The 24,249-nt window shown below is 42.2% G+C and overlaps 2 protein-coding genes and 2 non-coding genes across 8 annotated transcripts in view; all 4 read right to left on the bottom strand.

Moving 5' to 3' along the window:
• LOC125739749 (proline-rich protein 36-like) overlaps positions 1-8,177 on the bottom strand; it is a 28,367-nt gene extending 20,190 nt beyond the window's left edge. Inside the window, exon 1 of the mRNA XM_049010223.1 lies at positions 8,028-8,177. The gene's annotated coding sequence lies outside the window, so the exon portion shown is untranslated. The remainder of the gene's footprint in view (positions 1-8,027) is intronic.
• LOC125739743 (polymeric immunoglobulin receptor-like) overlaps positions 1-24,139 on the bottom strand; it is a 136,790-nt gene extending 112,651 nt beyond the window's left edge. For 3 of the 5 annotated variants that reach the window (XM_049010193.1, XM_049010199.1, XM_049010200.1), the window contains exons 1-4: positions 10,984-11,428; positions 10,105-10,259; positions 9,564-9,692; positions 8,175-8,465 (exon numbers count right to left, since the gene is read on the bottom strand). In XM_049010193.1, coding sequence (XP_048866150.1) covers positions 8,175-8,465; positions 9,564-9,609 — 337 coding nt within the window. In that variant the 5' untranslated portion in view covers positions 9,610-9,692; positions 10,105-10,259; positions 10,984-11,428. Of the gene's footprint in view, positions 1-8,174; positions 8,466-9,563; positions 9,693-10,104; positions 10,260-10,983; positions 11,429-20,817; positions 21,820-23,985 lie in introns of those variants that run through there. The other 2 variants (XM_049010198.1, XM_049010197.1) reach the window with 1 other exon arrangement.
• On the bottom strand, positions 7,030-7,101 carry trnae-uuc (transfer RNA glutamic acid (anticodon UUC)). Its single transcript has one exon. It is a non-coding gene; the product is annotated as a tRNA-Glu (tRNA).
• Positions 7,218-7,290, bottom strand: trnar-acg (transfer RNA arginine (anticodon ACG)). The gene has a single exon. It is a non-coding gene; the product is annotated as a tRNA-Arg (tRNA).
• Positions 24,140-24,249: the final 110 nt, after the last annotated feature.

The raw sequence follows: 24,249 nt of genomic DNA, 5'->3' as shown, positions 1-24,249 counted from the left end.
GTCACCCTCACAGAAAATCACAGGGTACAAAAGACAAGGGCATTTTATGAGCACTAACAGAGTATTTATACTGCTTGATCACTAAAAGGAAGACATGACAACATCACACAGAATATTTAAATGTTATACTAAACAATATCAATAAATTGATTCATGATAAATTGGTCATGTCTTAAATATCACTGTTCCAGAAATAGTTTGCAAACACTTCACAAAGATAATTTCTTTTGGAATTACAGTGGAAGCCGCCTATAGTGATCACGTCTCTCTAGGCGAAATTGGTCACTATACTGTAAGCGGATTACCATTATAACACATGTTTTCTCTTTATGTCTTAAGAAGATTATCATCTAATTGAGATTTGTATATTTTTACATGAATATAAGGTAATAAAACTGACGCTATACAGTCGCTATTCACTGAATTTTATTGACGATGTCAAAATACAGTACAGCTCTTTCAAACGCTTTTCGAATTACTGTACCGTACAAATTAAATTACTGAACTGTGCATAATTCGAATATGGTATAATACAGCATAATACTGTACATAAATATTCAGCCATCCATTCATCCATCCATCCATTTTCCAAACCGCTTAATTTATTGGGTCGCGGGGGGTCCAGAGCCCGTCCCGGAAGCAATGGGCACGAGGCAGGGAACAACCCAGGATGGGGGGCCAGCCCATCGCAGGGCACACCCACACACCATTCACTCACACACGCACACCTATGGGCAATTTAGCGACTCCAATTAGCCTCAGCATGTTTTTGGACTGTGGGGGGAAACCGGAGTACCCGGAGGAAACCCCACGACGACATGGGGAGAACATGCAAACTCCACACACATGTGACCCAGGCGGAGACTCAAACCCGGGTTCCAGAGGTGCGAGGCAACAGTGCTAACCATTGCACCACCATGCCGCCCCTCATAAATATTCAATTCAATAGAATTTTTTTACACAGTGTCATGACCTGCTCGTACGATACTCCTGTATGCCACGCCCCCTTATCATCCTCGTGTGAATTCCTGATTGTTCTCAGCCGTTCTGCGTTTCCGTCCCTTTAGTTCTGTGTATTTAGTCTGTGTGCTAGGCTGTCTCCCCTAGGTCTGTCATTGACGTTCTCATGCTCCCTGTCCTGAGTCTGTCTCTCGTCAATAAGGCTTCCATTGCCTGCTTGCCTGCCCCGACGCAACACACAGCACAAATTTCAGAATGTTACATTGTTTCAAACCGCTCACTGTAGTTTTGCTGCTGCATCTCCGTGGTCTTGTTTTTGGTGGTTTATCATAAGTTTTGATTATTCTATATTTGTTATTGAAAGAAAATGACTTTGTTTTTCCAGTCTTGTTTTCTGTGCTAGCCTCAAGTAGCTAGCCAGAAGCAGATGGGTTACCGCAGGGCAAAGTAGGATGATCAAAGTAAAGTAAACAAAGAAAATAACTACTGCAGTAAAAAAGACCAAAAATGAACAGTGAAAGCTGACTACTTGATTACGACAGACAAATTATCAAAACAATATTTGTACAAGAATTAATCTGTCCCAAGTATTTGATCCATATAAGTGATTCATCGTGATAACCACTGTATGCAAAAATGTGAAATTTGTTAAAATTGAAAAAGTATTCATTATTTCCAAGAACACATCAATTACATCATCATGTAACTAGCAACAGATCTCCATCATCATCTCCAACCTGCAGCTGAGAGTGTGGGGAGGAGCAGGAGAGAGATCTCTACTCAGTACCACTGTAATGAGTGACACTCACCTGTGAGCCCAGCAATGAGAAGAAACAGGAGCATCAGAGGATCCATATGTGTGTGTGTCACTGAGCCCAGATCTGTGGAGACTGACACTCACTTCCTCATCCTCTGTACCTTCACTGTCTGTCGTTTCTATTCTCACACACAGCAGGCAGAGTGAAGGGGGAGTGGACACTTTAAACAGGAAGTGACAAAACCACAAGGCTGAAAGTTTATCACTTCAGCATGTCATTCTATTATTATTTGTCTATTGAGCAGAAAATAAACTATTGGAAGATAGACTCCTTTATTAATGAAATTAAAATATCAGCATGAATACAGATGATGCATGAATTAGTGTTGATGTGTATTTATACTATGTTTTTGCTTATATGAAAAGTATATTTGTTTGATCCCCCTGTTGCGTCGAAGATTCGTCTGTTTTCATCATTAGAATAATTATGTAGAATCTAGATCGGATCAAGACAGATTCTAGACCCTAATGCAGGAAGCACACAGTGTAAAGTGAGGTAAACCTTCAACAGCACGTCAGTCCATTGCAGGGCACTGGAAGGTGGAGAAATGCCATGTGAACAGAGGAAGCCTGCAAACTGCACACAGACACAGTTATGGCCACATTCAAAACCAGCACTCAGCAGTGCTGGGATGGCAGATGTATGAGTCAGATATCTAATTCCAGCATACATCAAAGACACAGAGGGACATTGATGAACCACAGCAAGACCAACAGAAGACGGGCTTCTGACAGTAAGGCATCAAAATCCGTCACTGTTTACTGTCGATGTCTCATTGTTCTTAAATGAACTGCAGGTGCAGCTAAAGCAGATTTTTAAAAATTCTTTATCTTGCTTGGTTTCCTGTCATACATGTGAGTCATAGGTATTTTTGGTAACATGAAAAGTTAAAGCATGAAATGAAGAACTGTGAGCCCCTGTACATTCTATCAAAGGATATCATCTTTGAGAGAGCTTGTTTGTGCAGTGATACATTTTCTGTGTATTTGTTGTCTGTAAAAAAGAAAACAGTTTGAGCATCAAAGTTTTTGTCCTGCTGTTACCAGGAATAAATATTTGGAATCTTATAATTTTAGAAACATAATTTCATAGTAAAATAATTGATTGTTGGTCTTCATGGTGAATCATTCCTGCTCACAGAGTTTAAAATACAAGCAAATGAAGCAAATAAGTTTTTTTCTGAACTGCTATATCCTCATTTTTCTCTTGCAGATGAGCATAGAGCAGCTAAATCATTAGCATGATGTAGAAGATAATTTCAGACAGACACTCATTCTGAAAAGCAGAAATGTCGTCCTACAGGATGTGAGGGTGAGTGTCACAGATCCACCCAACTCCCCTGCTGCCATGGCTCCTGGCCAGGGTGAGCGCCTCTGTCATGACTCCGCCTACCCTCCTCGTTGCCATGGCTCCTGGCCAGGGTGAGCGCCTCTGTCATGACTCCGCCTACCCTCCTCGTTGCCATGACTCCTGGCCAGGGTGAGCACCTCTGTCATGACTCCACCTACCCTCCTCGTTGCCATGACTCCTGGCCAGGGTGAGCGCCTCTGTCATGACTCCGCCTACCCTCCTCGTTGCCATGACTCCTGGCCAGGGTGAGCACCTCTGTCATGACTCCACCTACCCTCCTCGTTGCCATGACTCCTGGCCAGGGTGAGCGTCTCTGTCATGACTCCACCTACCCTCCTCGTTGCCATGACTCCTGGCCAGGGTGAGCGCCTCTGTCATGACTCCGCCTACCCTCCTCGTTGCCATGACTCCTGGCCAGGATGAACGCCTCTTCCCTGACTCCGCCCACCTTCCTTTTGATTCAAACAGGTGCAACGGAGGGTGAGCTACGCGGATGAAGAGATCTGTGTATCCAGGGATGGAGAAAGCCGTTCATGGCCTTGTGATGGCTACAGCCACACAGTAAGAACTTAGTTCAGTATTTGTATGCATTTTCTAATTAAATTGCTTTACAGTAGTAATTCATAGGTTTTAGTTGTGTTTTGTCTTTGGTGTTAGGTGTAGTGCGTGTGTGTATATATATTTTGATATTGTAGGGTTGTGTGTAGTGATTGTTTAATCTCTTTGGTTTGTAGTTACTTTGTTTGTAGGGGATGGTCTTTTATTCAGCGTAAAGGTGTGGCTGAGGGCGGAGGTGTCTCAAAAGACAACCCCTGGAGTAGGAGCGAACCATGTGCTGCCATGGCAAGAGGGGGGAGTTTGGGGTTTAGCTGTGTTTTGCTTTGTTTAGTTATATGTAGTGCTTATTTGTTTTATCCCTTTTGTGTGTTAATTGGTTTGGCCAAACTGCTATATATGTTCCCTCATGTTACCATATTAGAAAGGTCAGTTTGCTTCAGTTACTGTTTTGCTTTGTAAAATTATGCCATGTTTGTTTTTGTTGGCCTCTTTTATGGGCCCAGTTATTAAGGTTTTGAGTTTGTTATTGTTTGCATTTCGGGGGTCAATAAAGCTCTGTTTCTTTAATTACGTTACTGCTTGGTCCCTCACAGCCTGGATCATGTGTCTCGTGTCGGGATGGTGGCAGCTGACTCGGGTGTGGCATGCCCCTGGGTTTGCCGCAGCTGCTGCCCAATTCTCCGGGAAGTGTATGGTGTGCATGAAATTCAGTGTGAGAAAGGGCACTCCAACCGACCCTGCAGTGACCCCGAGTCCTCAAAGCCCATTCGATCACCTGCAGATGGATTTCATTGAGCTAACGCCGTGCAGGGGATATAAGTATTGCTTGGTGATTGTAGATCTGTTTTCCAGATGGGTGGAGGCATTCTCTTGCCGTCGCCCTGATGCTCTGAGCGTGGCTAAATGTCTGCTAAAGGAGGTGATTCTGCAATGGGGCATTCCATCTAAAATCACCACAGACAACGGTCCTGCGTTTATCGCAGAGACCCTGGCTAAATTGCCCCATTGGATGCAAATTGATTTGAAGCATTATTGTGCCTATCACCCCTATCGCGCGCGGGACAGTCCTGAAACATTTCAGCGGTGCAGGCCAATGGTGAGCCATTACAGGTGAAACGACTGTTTGACTTAAAGCCGAAGATCGTCCGACCGGAGGCGCGATAAGGCGTTTCTATTGTTTCCTCTTTGGGTCACGTGTTTAGAGGCGCGGAGCTTCCATACGGTCCAGCGATTCCTGATTCATCCACAGGGTGGCGACCTTGCACGCATTTGGCGTGACACTCACGCTTTCCGACTTTCATGCTGTTGCAAGAAGTGTTATGGTAAATATATATTCTTCCACTTTAAGCCCCAAATTAGCTACATCAAAAGCACTGGGGCAGTTTTCAAACCCAACAGACTGTTTACAAGGTAATAAAACTCTTACATGCATGTAAAGCATTGTGCAGATTTATCCGCAATGAAAATCGCATGTCAGCCAGCTGACAAAAGTAGACATCCCTGTAGCCTGGCGGGCCGGGTTCCGCTCCCGGTATGGCAAAGGCAGGTTTTCACGTCTGCAGCCTGGTAGTTTCCAATATGCCTTAAATGAGAAAACATAAAACTCTTCCTGAAAAGTTTTGCTAATTTTCTCATTTAGTTTCAATCATAATTTTACTTTTAGTTGACTAAATATCATAATTACAGTGAACTAAAACTTCAGTTGATTTAGTCGTCTAAAATTAAAAGTGCTAAGTATAATGTTTAAAGTTTCACTTCGATTTCTGAAAGTCACTATATTCACCATAGGCTCCGGACCCCCCGCGACCCATTAGGATAAGCGGTTTGGAAAATGGATGGGTGGTTGCACTATATTCACCAAGATGAAATGAAAGCAATGTTAAAGGATGGTATTAAGGTCTGACTGTGCAGTAAACAAATACACAGATTTCTCTCCTATTTGAAACACAAACTTGTGTTTGTTTACCCCGGAAACTGAGAACTGTAAAATCTCTAGTGCCATTAGTGCAAAATTAAATCACTTCAAAATGCGTAGGCTATAATGCCACCAGGCCTGTTCTCTCTGAATATTAAAACAGAAATATTTAAATAAATATTTGAAGATGGAGGCGGCATGGTGGTTAGCACTGTTGCCTCACACCTCTGGGACCCGGGTTCGTGTCCTCCTGGGTCACATGTGTGTGGAATTTGCACGTTTTCCCCATGTCGTCTTGGGGTTTCCGTGGCTAATTGGAGTTTCTAAATTGCCCGTGGGTGCGCATGCGTGTGTGTGAATGGTGTGTGAGTGTGCCCTGCGATGGGCTGGCCCCCCATCCTGGGTTATTCCCTGCCTTGTGCCCATTGCTTCCGGGATAGGCTCCGGACCCCCCGCGACCCGATAGGATGAGCGGTTTGGAAAATGGATGGATGGATGGATGAAATGCAGCCCTACTTTTATTTAGTAAATGAGAAAACTTTATGCATATATGTTCAGTTCTACGTCACATGACAAATATTGTCGAAAACTTTTTGAATTGTACTGAATTAATTTGATTTGCCAGTCAGTTATTGATTAGATGCAGTGTTCATACAACTAATAGGTTATTTAAATATATGTCATACTAAATAGTTAGACATTATGATCTTCCAGACCTTTGCTTCTAGAAAATTTCTCTGACTTTAAATTTTAGTTGAATATCCCTGTATGCGAACTACATTAGTTCTGATTGTATATCTCGTCCCCGGCAAACATTTTCGTCTCGTTTTTATTCGTTGACGAAAGTGTCAATACCCTTCGTCACAGTCTTAAATCCAGCTAAATAACAGCACCTGCTTCATTGAATCCCCCCCTTCTTCCCCTGTCTCTCTTATTACATAATTGACTACAAATGCTTGATTTCCTCAAAGACCATATTTAGCAGTGATTTCTCTAAAAATGCTTTGCAATATATAGATAATTCCTGACCTGTTCAGGAAAAATTAGACTCATGTCCTATCCCTGTCATAATTATGATGCACACATCACTGAAACATAAGGAAACCGTACTAGGAGTAAGACTTATCTTCAAGGTATAACCGAAATCATTAATATATAAACAATCAATAGAAAGTCAACTAACACAAATCTGTGAAGGACTTGGAAAATACGCAACACTTTGCAAATATGCCTTATCATAATCTCTGCACTGTCCCGGTTCTGTCCAGTGCGGGGCTCAACAAGTGACACAAAGAGAAAAGGATTAAACGCATTTGCATTTGGCTGTTTCACCACGGGTAAGATATTTTTTTTCTGTATAAATTGCATTTCGTAACCAACAAAAGTTATAAAGATCAGTTGCAGGGGTGCAGTCAACGATAAGTACAATTCCCATACCGGGAGTCTAACCCGGGCCGCCTGGGTGAAAACCAGGAATCCTAACCGCTAGACCATATGGGACACCATGCAGCTTGCCTCTTGTGAGCTCCCTGTCTGCAGCTGATGTGAGGAAGCCAAGACGTTGGTAGCATGGAGCGGCTAAAGCAGAAGGCATTAGAGTAAAGGAAAGAAATGGCCGAGCCAGCCAGGAGTCGAACCTAGAATCTTCTGATCCGTAGTCAGACGCGTTATCCATTGCGCCACTGGCCCACAGCATAGAAGGACAAACAAGTAACACAAAGAGAAAAGGATTAAATGCATTTGCATCCAGATCTTTCTTGTGTCGATTTCACACTTCAGATGACTTTCAAGTATTTCTTAAAAACATATTCTTCCTCTCAGTATCAAATAATGTCACAAGAAATTTCATCTTTTTAAGTAGCAATAATGCTTATGAGAACGACAGATGGAAAATCAACTAAAAGTAAATGCTACAGTCTGAAAATACGGAATGCTTCCCAAATCTGTCTGTCATCTATGTTCCTTTTTCCAGCCTCCTTTCGGCTTTAGTGCAACTAATGTTTCAGCCCCCTATTGGCCAGTTGAAGAAGTGTTTCAACTAAATGTTTTACATTCATACATTCATAGACACATAAAACTACAGCCATCCACCCATCTATCTTCTACCCCTTTCTCCTGGTCAGGGATGTGGGGCCTGGAGCCTATCCCAGGCAGGACAGGGCACAGGGATGGAGTACATCCTGGACAGGATGCCAGTCAGTCATAGGCTACATAGACACACACTCTCTATTAGAGACACCATTTAGCCTGACTTCATGTCTTTGGACTGCGGGAGGAAACCCACACAGCACATGGAGAACATGCAAACTCCACACACACAGAGCAGAAGCCAGATTCAAACCCCTAAACATGGAGGTGTTAAGTAACAGCGCCGCCTACTGGACCACCGTGCCACTAGCATAGAAACTACAATCCCAATAAATTACCTTATTTCACAATATCTGAAAATAGGGGACTATCCCCACAAAGAAGCACAGATCCCCTTCATGAAGGAAACTGTAGGGTTAATTAGTTTTTATCTATTTATATTCAAGCATAAATGATTCACATGCAGATTTAAATGAATTACTTACGTTTAACAGTAATATGAACTGGGATCTGCAGGATTCCAGCAGCACACCAATACCAGCCAGTGTCCTTCCTCTCCAGCCCACTCATTGTCACACTGAGGACTTTATTTACTGTGTCATCCCTGATCAGGACAGGCCTCCCATCCAAACTCACTGATCTCTCTGATGCACAGGAGCCCCCAATCTTACACCACATCCTATGTCTTCTGTTGTTTCCATAGTAACACTGAACACTGACACTGTCTCCATCCACACCCGTCACCTCCTGTTTGTCCACTGACAGCCCTGGAGGACCTGAACACACAGATAAAACACTCAAAGATTTGCATAGCAATGAAATGTTTATGAATATCAGCCCATTACAACATGCATATGTAAATGTTTGTCAAATAAACTGACATTTCTTAACATATTACTTATCATATTTAACCCCATGTAGTCGTCCATAGATTGGTCATGTCTTAAATATCACTGTTACTGAAATAGTTTGCAAGCACTTTAAAAAGGAAATGAAATCTGCTTTTAAAAAAAAACGAAATTAGAAATTCATGAGGTATATGTTTCTCTTTTGAAATTACAGTGGAAACTGTTTATATCACGTCTGTCTGGGCAAAATTGATCACTATAAGTGGATGATCGGTATAACCAATTTTTTTCTTCTTCTTTATGCCTCAGGCAGATTACTATCTAATTGAGGTTTGTATATTTTTACATGAATATAAGGTAATAAACTGCACAGCGTAACTATTCACTGAATTTTATTGACGATGTCAAAACACAGTACAGCTGTTTCAAACGCTTTTCAAATTACAGTACTGTACAAATTAAATTACTGAACTGTGCATAATTCAAATACGCTATAATACAGTACAGTACTGTACATAAATATTCAGTTCAATACATTTTTATTTTCACAGCACATTTTCATGTTTTCTGTGCACGCAGCATTAGCCTTAGGTAACTAGCCAGAAGCAGGCAGGTTACCGCAAGGCAAAGTTACAGGACGATCAAAGTGAAATTACATTATATATAAAAAAAGAATTACTACCTCCGTTTTCATTTTTTCTATAGGTCGTCATGTCGAAAAGGACCCAAAATGATCAGTGTTAGCAGACTGCTTGATTACTATAACTGAATTATCTAAACAGTATTTGTACAGGAATGGCTCTGTGCCAAGCATTTGATCCATATTACCGTGATCACAATAAGTGGCTTCCACTGTATGCAAGAATGTGTCATTTGTTAAATATCAAAAAGTACTCAAAATATCCAGGACCACATTATTATAACTAGCAGCAGATCTCCATCATGATCTCCAAAGTGCAGCTGAGAGTGTGGGGAGGAGCAGGAGAGAGATCTCTACTCAGTTCCACTGTAATGAGTGACACTCACCTGTGAGCCCAGCAATGAGAAGAAACAGGAGCATCAGAGGATCCATACGTGTGTGTGTCACTGAGCCAAGATCTGTGGAGACTGACACTCACTTCCTCATCCTCTGTACCTTCACTGTCTCTGTCGTTTCTAGTCTCACACACAGCAGGCAGAGTGAAGGGGGAGTGGACACTTTACACAGGAAGTGATAAAATCATAAGGCTGAATGTCTAGTGCTTCATCAAGTCATAACATTTCTGTTACTCAAGAACATAAACTATCAATGCATAGACTCCTTCAGTAATAAAATTAAAATTTCAGCCGGAGTAAAGAAGACTTCATGAACGACAGTATCCAGTTAATATCCATTAATATTATCCATCCATGCATCCATCTTCTATACCCACTTGTCCTGTGCAGGGTCATGAGGGTCCACAGCCTATCTGGGAAGCTATGGCCATAAGGCAGGGAATAACCCAGGATGGGGCACCAACCCATTGCAGGGCAAACACACGATTCACACACATGCACACCTACAGACAATATGGTAACTCCAACTCACCTCAGCATGTTTTTGGACTGTGGGGTGAAACAGGAGAACCCAGAGAAAACCCCACACCGACATGGGGCGAACATGCAAGTGCAGGGGGAATATTTTAAAAATTTAAGTCAGTTTGCTTGGTTTCCTGTGTCATTCATGTAACTCACAGCTATTTTCTGCAGAAACAAAAATAAAGTGTGAAATGAAGAGCTGAGAGGGAGAGACACTGCAGAAAACAGTGAGGGCCAGTACATACTGTCAGAGGTTATAATCTTTACGATGTGTGTTTGTCCACTGATGCATTTTCTGTGTATTTCTTATCAGTTAAAAGGAAAACATTGTTGATGTTGTCTTTGTTCTGTTGTTTACAGGAACAGATATTTTAAGAATATTTGAAATCTTATTTTAGCAACATAAAATAACTGATAGTTGGTCTTTACAAAATATCATTTTAGCTCACAGGGTAGCTTCATTAGTTGTAGTCAGTATGGTTTGAAACTACCACAGCACTTTTGATGCCGCAAATTTTAGGTTCATAATGGAATAATATAGACTTGTCTTAAGATCTCTTGCATGCATAATTAAAAAAAGTAAAAAAATAATAAAAAGAAAGATCTCTGGCATGAGTGCGAGAGTCAGAGAGCGTGTGTCACGTCACATACGTTAGAATTGGCAGCCCTGCATATTTCTATTATGCACGAGTATAAAGTAGCAGACATATTTTCAGTTACTTGATGTGAGACTGTGCTGCATACAGAGGGTCTATCCTCAGGCCTTTGTTTCAGTCCTTATTATGCATTATACAGTTTTTAAAGTGCCACTGCATTAGGTCCTTTTAATTTCTGTGGATCAATACGAAAACAAGAGGCCCAGTAGGATCGCCTCTGTGGGTGTACTCACTGTGGCTTAGTATGACTGCCTCTCAGATCAGCGCACACATTGCACTTAAAGTTTCAGGCCTGAACACGCTTTCGTTATCACCGTGCTACTTTCTGTGTTGTGCTTTTCTGTTTCATGCGTTGTCTTTTGTGTTGAAGAACAGCACTACTGCACAGAATATCCTGATTGTCCTTATTTTGCGACTTATCTGGGGTTGTCTTGCGTGCATTGACACACAGCCCTCAGATTTATCCAGTAAGCAACTAAGCGAATACAATTGAATCGTGCTGCACATATAAGAAGGTAGCCCCGTATTTTAACAGATATCTCGGACTTCTTGTATTTTGCATCTAGTTGTTCCTGGATACTGTAGTCCGTCAAAATTTCCAGCAAACTCTGCACCTCTGCCGTACACCAAAGTATTTCGTTTGTCGCTACTATTCAGTACGAGCTGCAGCACGCGTACTCTCTGTCATTTGCACGCTCTGCCTCTGACGTCACGCGCACCCTGCAAACGACCCGGAAGACGAGGATCCGGGAGGCTGCAGCGAATATGGTGTTGTTAAGGTTATTATTTACCGTATTGGCGTGTATATTTCAAATTTTATTATGTGGTTTACATTTGTAATGGCTCGGACTAAATGTTGCAATGTCAAGTATGCTAGTAACTGATTTTCTTGACATCTCAGTTAAACTTTGGAGTTATGGTAGCTGTTACCTAGTTAGCTAATGGTAGCTTAAACGGGGTAAATTAGACACGTTTCCCCTTATTGCAGAGCTTCTCCAGTGAGCCAGCTAACGTTAGCTTGTAATTTTTAAAGTTTCTCATTTGTACAATTTGTAGGTGTCCGAACGCTAAAGCGTGTGGGTTTGAATCCCCTTGCAGAGACCGTTGCTGAACGTGTTCCTTTTTTGTGCTTTTACAGACGCTCCCCTCCAAATACTGAGCAGGTTCTGTGCCCATACCGATTTCTTAAAGAAATGGTTGACCACAAAAAGTTTGTCATGTCCTGCTGTTTGTTTGCTTTTCATTTTGTCTCTTGTGAATTTTTGTTTTTTTATAGGCCAGCATATTTTATTTTATTATGAACCCCTTTGCTACTTGTGTAAAACAATAAACATTTGAAAAATTATTTGAGGTTCTTTGTTGCTTTTTCTCATCCATCTTTAAGTCCTGTTTGGTACATCATGACATTTGTAAGTTGTATTACATATAAAAGTTCACACAGTCATAGGGGTATTAATAATCCATCCATCCATTTTCCAAACCGCTTATCCTACTGGGTTGCGGGGAGCCTATCCTGGAAGCCATGGGCACAAGGCAGGGAACAACCCAGGATGGGGGGCCAGCCTATTGCAGAGCACACTCACACACCATTCACTCGCACATGGTCAATTTAGCAACGCCAATTAGCCTTAGCATGTTTTTGGACCGTGGGGGAAACCGGAGTACCCAGAGGAAGCCCCACGACGACATGGTGAGAACATGCAAACTCCACACACGTGACCCAGGTGGAGACTCGAACCCGGGTCCCAGAGGCATGAGGCAACAATGCTAACCACTGCACCACCATGCCGCCCCTTATTAGTAATATATGGCAGTCAATGTTGTCCATAAGACCACATTGTAAAAATGTGTGTCAGTGTATAAAAACACAAATGATTTTCTCACTGTCACTGTTTTGATTACGGGTACAGATATGGTGGTACTGCAATATGTCAGAATATCTGCAGACTTTGTCAGTCCTTCATGCAGCTGTAATGATAGAATTAGAACATTTCTGTGTACTGCTACCACATAGTAGACAAATAAAATATTGCAATCAATTCTAAAACCAGTCAGTCAGCCCAGATGTCTTTACAGGCAGTCCCCGAGTTAAGGAAGGCCGACTTATAGACAGCTCATACTTACGATCGGACTGCCATGAAGCCTTTTATATAAAAAATTTGGGCTAAATGCAATGGTTTGTAATAACAAACAGATGCGCCATTAATGACGCTCCTGAAATCATTGCACGGCTTCAGCGGCTTGCTGGCTGGAAGTACAATACTGTATGTTTGTTTTTTACTGTATAGCAGTAATAATAATGATAATTATTATCATGTACTGCATTTACTTTTCTGACTTTCCTACAAATTCACCTTAAAGACGGACTTTGGGAACCGATCTGGTTTGTAACCTGATGACTGCCTGTACTCTGAATATAACCTCCAACCCGACATTAATCCATATGATGTCCGTCCATTGAAGGGCTCATACACAGTTAAGGGTTGAACTACATGCTGTCAAGTTATAGTTAATTTATACATTTTCCTGGGATATCTGCTGTTAGTCATTATAAACACGAAGTGAAGAAATAACCATCCTGAAGTAAGTGATTCTCACGTGGAGGCCCATCAGAGGATGAAGAGGAGCATCAGAGGAGCCTTATGTGTGTCTCACTGCCCTCAGATCTGTGGAGACTGACACTCACTTCCTGATTCTCCAAAACTGCATTGTTTATCTGTCTCTATCTGTGATTGAGGAGTCCAATGAAAAACCCACTTTCTCCTCTCTGATTGGCTGATACGAGTTCTGCTGTCTTCTGTGTCACCTACTGACAGACCACAGCCCACCTGACCAACGTCGTCCTTTACAGCAGTGACTGGCTGTGGCATGTGTGGCTCTATAAGGGCAGCCCTGCATGTGCTGAGGAGGCCAGCAGCACTGCCATGGGGTGTGTGCCACTGGGGGAGGGAGGGTGTCTGGGGGCAGGGGGGGAGGAAGAGCAGGAGGAAGAGCAGTGCCCAGGGCTCTACATCAGCAAGAAACTGTCAGCGAGAGAGACAAAGTATAGCACCACTGAGAAACAGTGATTGATAATTAAGTGAGCTGTCCTCACCCTCCGCTTCTACTTCCTGGGGGGGGTGGGGTACTTCCCCCTCTGTTGTGTCCGTGCTCCCCCCATTACTCAGATCACTTAGCACTGTCTAGCTGGAACACCCTTCAGCTTCCAGGGAGCCTATTAGCTGGGGGGCGGGACCTGGTCTGGACTGACTCCCTCCCCCAAGAAGGTGGGCGTCAGTGCAGCAGTGGATAGTTCAGGTCCAGAAAGTAAAAATCCAGACCAAGATTTAGTTTCAACCAACCAGCTGAGTACTCTGTGTCTGTGGCACTTTACACAACTAGTTGTTTGAAACAAAATCCAGGACTGGATTTTTACTCTCTGGACCTAAACCATCCACTTCTGGATCAGTGTCATTCTTAAAGTCGTGTTTCAACTTCTGGCAAAGTTCTCCCAGGAGCCCATCTCTGTTGTATGTACAGTCGGCATGTAATTCATTCCTGCCCAGGTCCCTGACAAACAGCCCATCTCTGTTGTATGTACAGTCGGCATGTAATTCATTCCTCCCAGGTCCCTGACAAACAGTTGGAGGCAGAATTACTTGTTATCAGAGTATGTGAATTTATACACACACCAGCAGCTGTGACAGAATAAGATATTTCCTGTATACTGCTGCCACATAGTGGACACAAAGAAGACTGCAGTCAATTCTAAAATCAGTCAGTCAACATGCTACCACCACAGACCATTATCGGGAAGTGATAAAACTTCATGGAACAATATGAATATGAACATACAGATGTAGTAAGTATATTGTGCAAAATTTATCTTCATCTTAACTATGCTGAATGGTGGAGTCCCAGAGTAAGTGATCCTCACCTGGAGGCCCATCAGTGAAGAAGAGGATGAAGAGGAGCATCAGAGGAGCCTTATGTGTATCTCACTGCCCTCAGATCTGTGGAGACTGACACTCACTTCCTGACTCTCCTTAACATCACTGCCTCCCTTTTTGTGGGTTTTAAATGTTTAAAAATCATCCATCTATCTTTGATTTTCATAAACTGTTTGTCCACTGATGCATTTTCTGTCTATTTCTTGTCTGTAAAAAGGAAAACAGTTTGATGCGGCTTTTGTCCTGCTCTTACCAGGAATAAATATTTTAATTACATCTGGAACCTTATCATTTTAGAAACATGATTTTATAGCAAAATTATTGATAGCTGGTCTTCACAGTGAATCATTCATGCTCACAGAGCTACAAACAAATTAATCAAATAAGTCTAGTTATTTTCTAAACTGTTACTTCCTCATATTGCAAATGAGCAAAGAGCAGTGAAATCAGACTTATTCTGAAAAGCAGAAATGTCGTTATACAGGATGTGAGTGTGAGACTCTGCAGAAACACTGTGTGCTACATGCAGAGGGTCTGACCTCAGGCCTTTGTTTCAGTCTTTATTATGTTTTATACAGTTTTAAAATGTCACTGCAGTAGGTCCTTTTAATACCTGTGGATCAGTACAAATCAAGAGGTCCGTTAGGAAGGTGTCTGTATAACAGGGGTGGGGGTGTCCTGGGGGGGCAAAGTCAGGTGATTCACTTCATGTGGGTCTTATCAGCAGTCCTATCAGACTGAGAGCTGTTTGTGTTTCTCTCAGCACCACAATAGTGTTTCACACATAATGGGGTCCGTGGGCCTCCTCAGTTATATTCAGGCTTTCAAAGTTCATCAATGATAAAAATTCACATGGATCTGACACTCTGACACTGTTATATTTATTTGTTTAAATTCAATTGAAATGCTACATATTACAGCTAGTTGGTGGATCCGTCTGCTCTTTATCCGTTCCTCACTGGCATACCTGGGTCTCTGTGCAGTGCTTTCCTGAAGCATCAGAACCATTCATAAGGGAATCTATGTGTGGCTGCCCTCTAGTGGATACACAAAATTCAGCTACTTAAGTAGCTTGACTGTATTTCCCTCCTAGTTTAGTTTAGTTCCTAATTTAATCTAACCGATGAAGCTGAAGGCAGAGCTGGAAATTAGTTTAGTCATGACTTCAGAAGTTACCCTGACAAGGGATTCTGTACAATCAGAGATGAAGCTGCTGGATGGGATGGTCATCGCCTGCTTTTTCTGACTGATGTACGTCTGGATGTAAAGTTACAGACTGCTTAATGTGTATCAATCTGTTTTATAATGTTCACACAAAAAAGTGCTTTTAATGTGTCTGCACCTTGTGTCTCCCACAATGTGCTTCTGCATTTGATTCCTTCTTGACTTGGGGGTAAAGAGATTTAACTGGATGGATTTTACTTTTGTGAAGCACTATAGTTCAAAGTTGAACTGATTGTTCAAATCTTTTTGGTTTTTAAGTAAAACTACTTAAATTAAATTATCTGTAACCCTCTTTGCGCCTTTCTAGACTCAACAAAGCATCATTGCCAACAAAATAAGTGAGTTACAGTTAAATCAGGTAAAGAAGTTTCATTTGGAATTTACTGATCCAGGTTTTATGCACCACGGACAGCAACTAGACTTACTGTCATTTAATGGGAGTGAAAGCAGAAACCAATAGATCACACAGGGATATTTTCATTTGATGGTGTCTTTCTTTATACTTTTGATATGCCGTCTTCCTCCTTAGCTGATATGTGAGGCTGCTGTCAGCTGAGACAAGCTGGTGTGATTTTACGCAGAGTGATAAGTGGGCGGTCCTGTTTTCGTGTGTTACATTTTCATTTGATGTTGGCCAATATATATGTGATACTGTTTCCTCCTTATCTGATATGTACAGGCTGTTGTTAGCAGACACAAGCTGGTGTATTTGTACAGCAGATTGAAAAGTGGGTGGTCCTGATTACATCACTCTCTAAAAGAGTCCCTGATTGCTGGGCTCTGACGAGGAGGCGTGACCTAAAAACCCCAAACCATTTAAGTTTGTGAAATTCGTTTTTAATAATTACCAATTTCAGGAAAATACTAAATGTTTTGTAAAGTAGCAATTTATTAATCATGTATTAAAGCAAATAATGACCAGTATAAAAGACATATATACAAAACTGTGCAAAAGTCTTGGGCTGTCAAAGAAAATGATGTTCAAATGATCTTCATCTTCGTCTAGAATTATAATATTTTGTCCATCAAAGTGTGGCAGCCCAGTCATTTCAAAATCTCTTCTAAAGTCACTACAGTATTTTTCACCAACCATCCAATAGACCCATATATTTTTGACTTGACCATTAACACACCTCCTATGGCTAATCAATGCATCATTAACATTTGTTTAATAATTAAATTAATTAATTGAGCTGGTGGTGAAATTTTACAAATACATGGAATGGCTGAGGTGCCCCTGAGGAGAGGTTTAGGAACCAAAGCGTGGTTCATCTAGCGATCCAAGAAGGCATCAGTAACTTTTTGGAGAAAAGAAGAAATTCTTGTTAGTTTTTATTGTTACTTTTAATTTGCATATATTTTTATGATAATTGTGTTTTTGTTCTGAGCAAATATATACAACCCAGATAAATAGCATTAAACATTTTCTTTGATGGCCCAAGACGTTTGCATAGTACCGTATTTTTTCAGAATTAAGAGACAATTTAATAAAATCCAGTCTTACCTTCACTAGATAACTATTATGAAACATTAACCAGCAGGTGGCAGCAAAGCACTTGTGAATAAGTGGCCAATACGTGGTTGTACAGGTTCCCAGCAAATAATCAACCCCTCTGTGTTTAACTGACTCTCATGCTATGACTGTACAGACTGAGCAGGGCCTAGTGAGAGAGGCCTCACTGCAGTTAGCATAACCGTTTATTTTACAGCTCGTCTGACTCATTCTGCTCTATGAAGGTCATCTCCTCTGCCAGCTTCCTCTGATCCAGGGAGACCCTCTGCTTCTCTCTGATTGGTTCCCTCTTTTTACAGGAGGTCCAGTGCAGCTGAATGGCGATGATGGTGCAAATCAGATAAAACACACCAGTCCCAGCTTTCAGTACAGCATCCAGAACCTGCTCCCACCTGTCAGACATATAATACACCAGTGTGTCTGTCAGTCACACATATCACATTTAAACCTGAAGAACAAAACAGTGAATCTATTCTGACTGAAGTAAAACCACCTTGATAATCAACAGCAGCACCGATCAGCTCAGTCCTACATACAGAGCCAGCTGGACCAAAGAGCTGAATAAGAGGTTGGATATGAACAGTAAAGTTTTACATGCTTTATAGAAACACGGTACAGTCACATCTGTACTATTACACAGGACACAAGGCAAGGGCTCACCCTGGATGGGATGGGATCTCAAGTTTATTATTAAGAAAATAAAATAACATCTCTCAGCACAGTCAGAGCATACACTAAGACAACAGACAAAACACCAAAGGACTGCCTTAGCCTGAGTCTCATAATATGGTCGTTGAAAGGGGTGATATCATACACCATCGGGAGGAGCCGATCCGCCACAGCAATAGCTACTCCGAGTATGGCAGCTGTCAGAGCGACCAGGCCAAAAGTAGTTATATCCAGCTACAGAGATTTGGCTACCCTAGAGAATGTCACCACTGAAATGCAGAGTTTCTAAAGCTTCCCCGACAGCAGAGGGAGATGGTCATCTTGTCAGAGAGACAAGACATTCCACAGGCCTACCCGGATGGGTCACCTCAAGTTGGGACCCAAGTGTCACAATGCGGCGGGCGGCGCCTCAGCACCACACCAGCCCTGATGCCCAACGGGCCCAACCCTGTTTTTTTGATTGTGTAATACTTGGATTAGGGTCACATTTGTTTATCAGAGTTTGGGAGTGTGTGGGAAGGCCTGAGAGGAAAACCAGAACCTTAAATCACTGGTAATAAGGCACAGGGGAGGTGAATGAATGGGCTCATCATTTTGTGTGATGACCACACAGACTGTATTTATAAATATACCTAGTTCTGTAATATTTGACTTGTGAATGATATGTAAAAAATGTTCAATATTTTAGTTCAGCCATCCATCTTCCACATGCTTACCCAGTAAAGGGTCAATACAGTACAGGGAGCGTGGAGCTGATCTGAGGCAGCACAGGACACAAGGCAGGGGAACACCCAGGACAGGATGCCAGTCTGTCACAGAGCAAACACTTACACACAGTCACTGTGGGCACTTTTAGAGGCACCAATTCACCTGAACCACGTGTCTTTGTACTGTGGGAGGAAACCAGAGAACTGAGAGGAAACCAACGTAACCACAGGGAGACCATGCAAACTGAAATGACCCCAGTCAGATCAGTTGTCACCCTCACAGAAAATCACAGGGTACAAAAGACAAGGGCATTTTATGAGCACTAACAGAGTATTTATACTGCTTGATCACTAAAAGGAAGACATGACAACATCACACAGAATATTTAAATGTTATACTAAACAATATCAATAAATTGATTCATGATAAATTGGTCATGTCTTAAATATCACTGTTCCATAAATAGTTTGCAAACACTTCACAAAGATAATTTCTTTTGGAATTATAGTGGAAGACGCCTATAGTGATCACGTCTCTCTGGGCGAAATTGATCACTATACTGTAAGCGGATTATCATTATAACACATGTTTTCTCTTTATGTCTTAAGAAGATTATCATCTAATTGAGATTTGTATATTTTTACATGAATATAAGGTAATAAAACTGACGCTATACAGTCACTATTCACTGAATTTTATTGACGATGTCAAAATACAGTACAGCTCTTTCAAACGCTTTTCGAATTACTGTACCGTACAAATTAAATTACTGAACTGTGCATAATTCGAATATGCTATAATACTGTACATAAATATTCAGCCATCCATCCATCCATCCATTTTCCAAACCGCTTATCCTATTGGGTCGCGGGGGGTCCGGAGCCTATCCCGGAAGCAATGGGCACGAGGCAGGGAACAACCCAGGATGGGGGGCCAGCCCATCGCAGGGCACACTCACACACCATTCACTCACACATGCACACCTATGGGCAATTTAGCGACTCCAATTAGCCTCAGCATGTTTTTGGACTGTGGGGGGAAACCGGAGTACCCGGAGGAAACCCCACGACGACATGGGGAGAACATGCAAACTCCACACACATGTGACCCAGGCGGAGACTCAAACCCGGGTCCCAGAGGTGCGAGGCAACAGTGCTAACCATTGCACCACCATGCCGCCCCTCATAAATATTCAACTCAATAGAATTTTTTTACACAGTGTCATGACCTGCTCGTACGATACTCCTGTATGCCACACCCCCTTATCATCCTCGTGTGAATTCCTGATTGTTCTCAGCCGTTCTGCGTTTCCGTCCCTTTAGTTCTGTGTATTTAGTCTGTGTGCTAGGCTGTCTCCCCTAGGTCTGTCATTGACGTTCTCATGCTCCCTGTCCTGAGTCTGTCTCTCGTCAATAAGGCTTCCATTGCCTGCTTGCCTGCCCCGACGCAACACACAGCACAAATTTCAGAATGTTACATTGTTTCAAACCGCTCACTGTAGTTTTGCTGCTGCATCTCCGTGGTCTTGTTTTTGGTGGTTTATCATAAGTTTTGATTATTCTATATTTGTTATTGAAAGAAAATGACTTTGTTTTTCCAGTCTTGTTTTCTGTGCTAGCCTCAAGTAGCTAGCCAGAAGCAGATGGGTTACCGCAGGGCAAAGTAGGATGATCAAAGTAAAGTAAACAAAGAAAATAACTACTGCAGTAAAAAAGACCAAAAATGAACAGTGAAAGCTGACTACTTGATTACGACAGACAAATTATCAAAACAATATTTGTACAAGAATTAATCTGTCCCAAGTATTTGATCCATATAAGTGATTCATCGTGATAACCACTGTATGCAAAAATGTGAAATTTGTTAAAATTGAAAAAGTATTCATTATTTCCAAGAACACATCAATTACATCATCATGTAACTAGCAACAGATCTCCATCATCATCTCCAACCTGCAGCTGAGAGTGTGGGGAGGAGCAGGAGAGAGATCTCTACTCAGTACCACTGTAATGAGTGACACTCACCTGTGAGCCCAGCAATGAGAAGAAACAGGAGCATCAGAGGATCCATATGTGTGTGTGTCACTGAGCCCAGATCTGTGGAGACTGACACTCACTTCCTCATCCTCTGTACCTTCACTGTCTGTCGTTTCTATTCTCACACACAGCAGGCAGAGTGAAGGGGGAGTGGACACTTTAAACAGGAAGTGACAAAACCACAAGGCTGAAAGTTTATCACTTCAGCATGTCATTCTATTATTATTTGTCTATTGAGCAGAAAATAAACTATTGGAAGATAGACTCCTTTATTAATGAAATTAAAATATCAGCATGAATACAGATGATGCATGAATTAGTGTTGATGTGTATTTATACTATGTTTTTGCTTATATGAAAAGTATATTTGTTTGATCCCCCTGTTGCGTCGAAGATTCGTCTGTTTTCATCATTAGAATAATTATGTAGAATCTAGATCGGATCAAGACAGATTCTAGACCCTAATGCAGGAAGCACACAGTGTAAAGTGAGGTAAACCTTCAACAGCACGTCAGTCCATTGCAGGGCACTGGAAGGTGGAGAAATGCCATGTGAACAGAGGAAGCCTGCAAACTGCACACAGACACAGTTATGGCCACATTCAAAACCAGCACTCAGCAGTGCTGGGATGGCAGATGTATGAGTCAGATATCTAATTCCAGCATACATCAAAGACACAGAGGGACATTGATGAACCACAGCAAGACCAACAGAAGACGGGCTTCTGACAGTAAGGCATCAAAATCCGTCACTGTTTACTGTCGATGTCTCATTGTTCTTAAATGAACTGCAGGTGCAGCTAAAGCAGATTTTTAAAAATTCTTTATCTTGCTTGGTTTCCTGTCATACATGTGAGTCATAGGTATTTTTGGTAACATGAAAAGTTAAAGCATGAAATGAAGAACTGTGAGCCCCTGTACATTCTATCAAAGGATATCATCTTTGAGAGAGCTTGTTTGTGCAGTGATACATTTTCTGTGTATTTGTTGTCTGTAAAAAAGAAAACAGTTTGAGCATCAAAGTTTTTGTCCTGCTGTTACCAGGAATAAATATTTGGAATCTTATAATTTTAGAAACATAATTTCATAGTAAAATAATTGATTGTTGGTCTTCATGGTGAATCATTCCTGCTCACAGAGTTTAAAATACAAGCAAATGAAGCAAATAAGTTTTTTTCTGAACTGCTATATCCTCATTTTTCTCTTGCAGATGAGCATAGAGCAGCTAAATCATTAGCATGATGTAGAAGATAATTTCAGACAGACACTCATTCTGAAAAGCAGAAATGTCGTCCTACAGGATGTGAGGGTGGATGTCACAGATCCACCCAACTCCCCTGCTGCTATGGCTCCTGGCCAGGGTGAGCGCCTCTGTCATGACTCCGCCTACCCTCCTCGTTGCCATGACTCCTGGCCAGGGTGAGCACCTCTGTCATGACTCCGCCTACCCTCCTCGTTGCCATGACTCCTGGCCAGGGTGAGCGCCTCTGTCATGACTCCACCTACCCTCCTCGTTGCCATGACTCCTGGCCAGGGTGAGCGCCTCTGTCATGACTCCGCCTACCCTCCTCGTTGCCATGACTCCTGGCCAGGATGAACGCCTCTTCCCTGACTCCGCCCACCTTCCTTTTGATTCAAACAGGTGCAACGGAGGGTGAGCTACGCGGATGAAGAGATCTGTGTATCCAGGGATGGAGAAAGCCGTTCATGGCCTTGTGATGGCTACAGCCACACAGTAAGAACTTAGTTCAGTATTTGTATGCATTTTCTAATTAAATTGCTTTACAGTAGTAATTCATAGGTTTTAGTTGTGTTTTGTCTTTGGTGTTAGGTGTAGTGCGTGTGTGTATATATATTTTGATATTGTAGGGTTGTGTGCAGTGATTGTTTAATCTCTTTGGTTTGTAGTTACTTTATTTGCAGGGGATGGTCTTTTATTCAGCGTAAAGGTGTGGCTGAGGGCGGAGGTGTCTCAAAAGACAACCCCTGGAGTAGGAGCGAACCATGTGCTGCCATGGCAAGAGGGGGGAGTTGGGGTTTAGCTGTGTTTTGCTTTGTTTAGTTATATGTAGTGCTTATTTGTTTTATCCCTTTTGTGTGTTAATTGGTTTGGCCAAACTGCTATATATGTTCCCTCATGTTACCATATTAGAAAGGTCAGTTTGCTTCAGTTACTGTTTTGCTTTGTAAAATTATGCCATGTTTGTTTTTGTTGGCCTCTTTTATGGGCCCAGTTATTAAGGTTTTGAGTTTGTTATTGTTTGCATTTCGGGGGTCAATAAAGCTCTGTTTCTTTAATTACGTTACTGCTTGGTCCCTCACAGCCTGGATCATGTGTCTCGTGTCGGGATGGTGGCAGCTGACTCGGGTGTGGCATGCCCCTGGGTTTGCCGCAGCTGCTGCCCAATTCTCCGGGAAGTGTATGGTGTGCATGAAATTCAGTGTGAGAAAGGGCACTCCAACCGACCCTGCAGTGACCCCGAGTCCTCAAAGCCCATTCGATCACCTGCAGATGGATTTCATTGAGCTAACGCCGTGCAGGGGATATAAGTATTGCTTGGTGATTGTAGATCTGTTTTCCAGATGGGTGAAGGCATTCTCTTGCCGTCGCCCTGATGCTCTGAGCGTGGCTAAATGTCTGCTAAAGGAGGTGATTCTGGAATGGGGCATTCCATCTAAAATCACCACAGACAACGGTCCTGCGTTTATCGCAGAGACCCTGGCTAAATTGCCCCATTGGATGCAAATTGATTTGAAGCATTATTGTGCCTATCACCCCTATCGCGCGCGGGACAGTCCTGGAACATTTCAGCGGTGCAGGCCAATGGTGAGCCGTTACAGGTGAAACGACTGTTTGACTTAAAGCCGAAGATCGTCCGACCGGAGGCGCGATAAGGCGTTTCTATTGTTTCCTCTTTGGGTCACGTGTTTAGAGGCGCGGAGCTTCCATACGGTCCAGCGATTCCTGATTCATCCACAGGGTGGCGACCTTGCACGCATTTGGCGTGACACTCACGCTTTCCGACTTTCATGCTGTTGCAAGAAGTGTTATGGTAAATATATATTCTTCCACTTTAAGCCCCAAATTAGCTACATCAAAAGCACTGTGGCAGTTTTCAAACCCAACAGACTGTTTACAAGGTAATAAAACTCTTACATGCATGTAAAGCATTGTGCAGATTTATCCGCAATGAAAATCGCATGTCAGCCAGCTGACGAAAGTAGACATCCCTGTAGCCTGGCGGGCCGGGTTCCGCTCCCGGTATGGCAAAGGCAGGTTTTCACGTCTGCAGCCTGGTAGTTTCCAATATGCCTTAAATGAGAAAACATAAAACTCTTCCTGAAAAGTTTTGCTAATTTTCTCATTTAGTTTCAATCATAATTTTACTTTTAGTTGACTAAATATCATAATTACAGTGAA

The sequence above is a fragment of the Brienomyrus brachyistius genome, chromosome 4 (assembly GCF_023856365.1).
Source record: "Brienomyrus brachyistius isolate T26 chromosome 4, BBRACH_0.4, whole genome shotgun sequence".
Taxonomy (NCBI): Eukaryota; Metazoa; Chordata; class Actinopteri; order Osteoglossiformes; family Mormyridae; genus Brienomyrus; species Brienomyrus brachyistius.
This window is presented reverse-complemented; position numbering and strand designations above follow the sequence as displayed.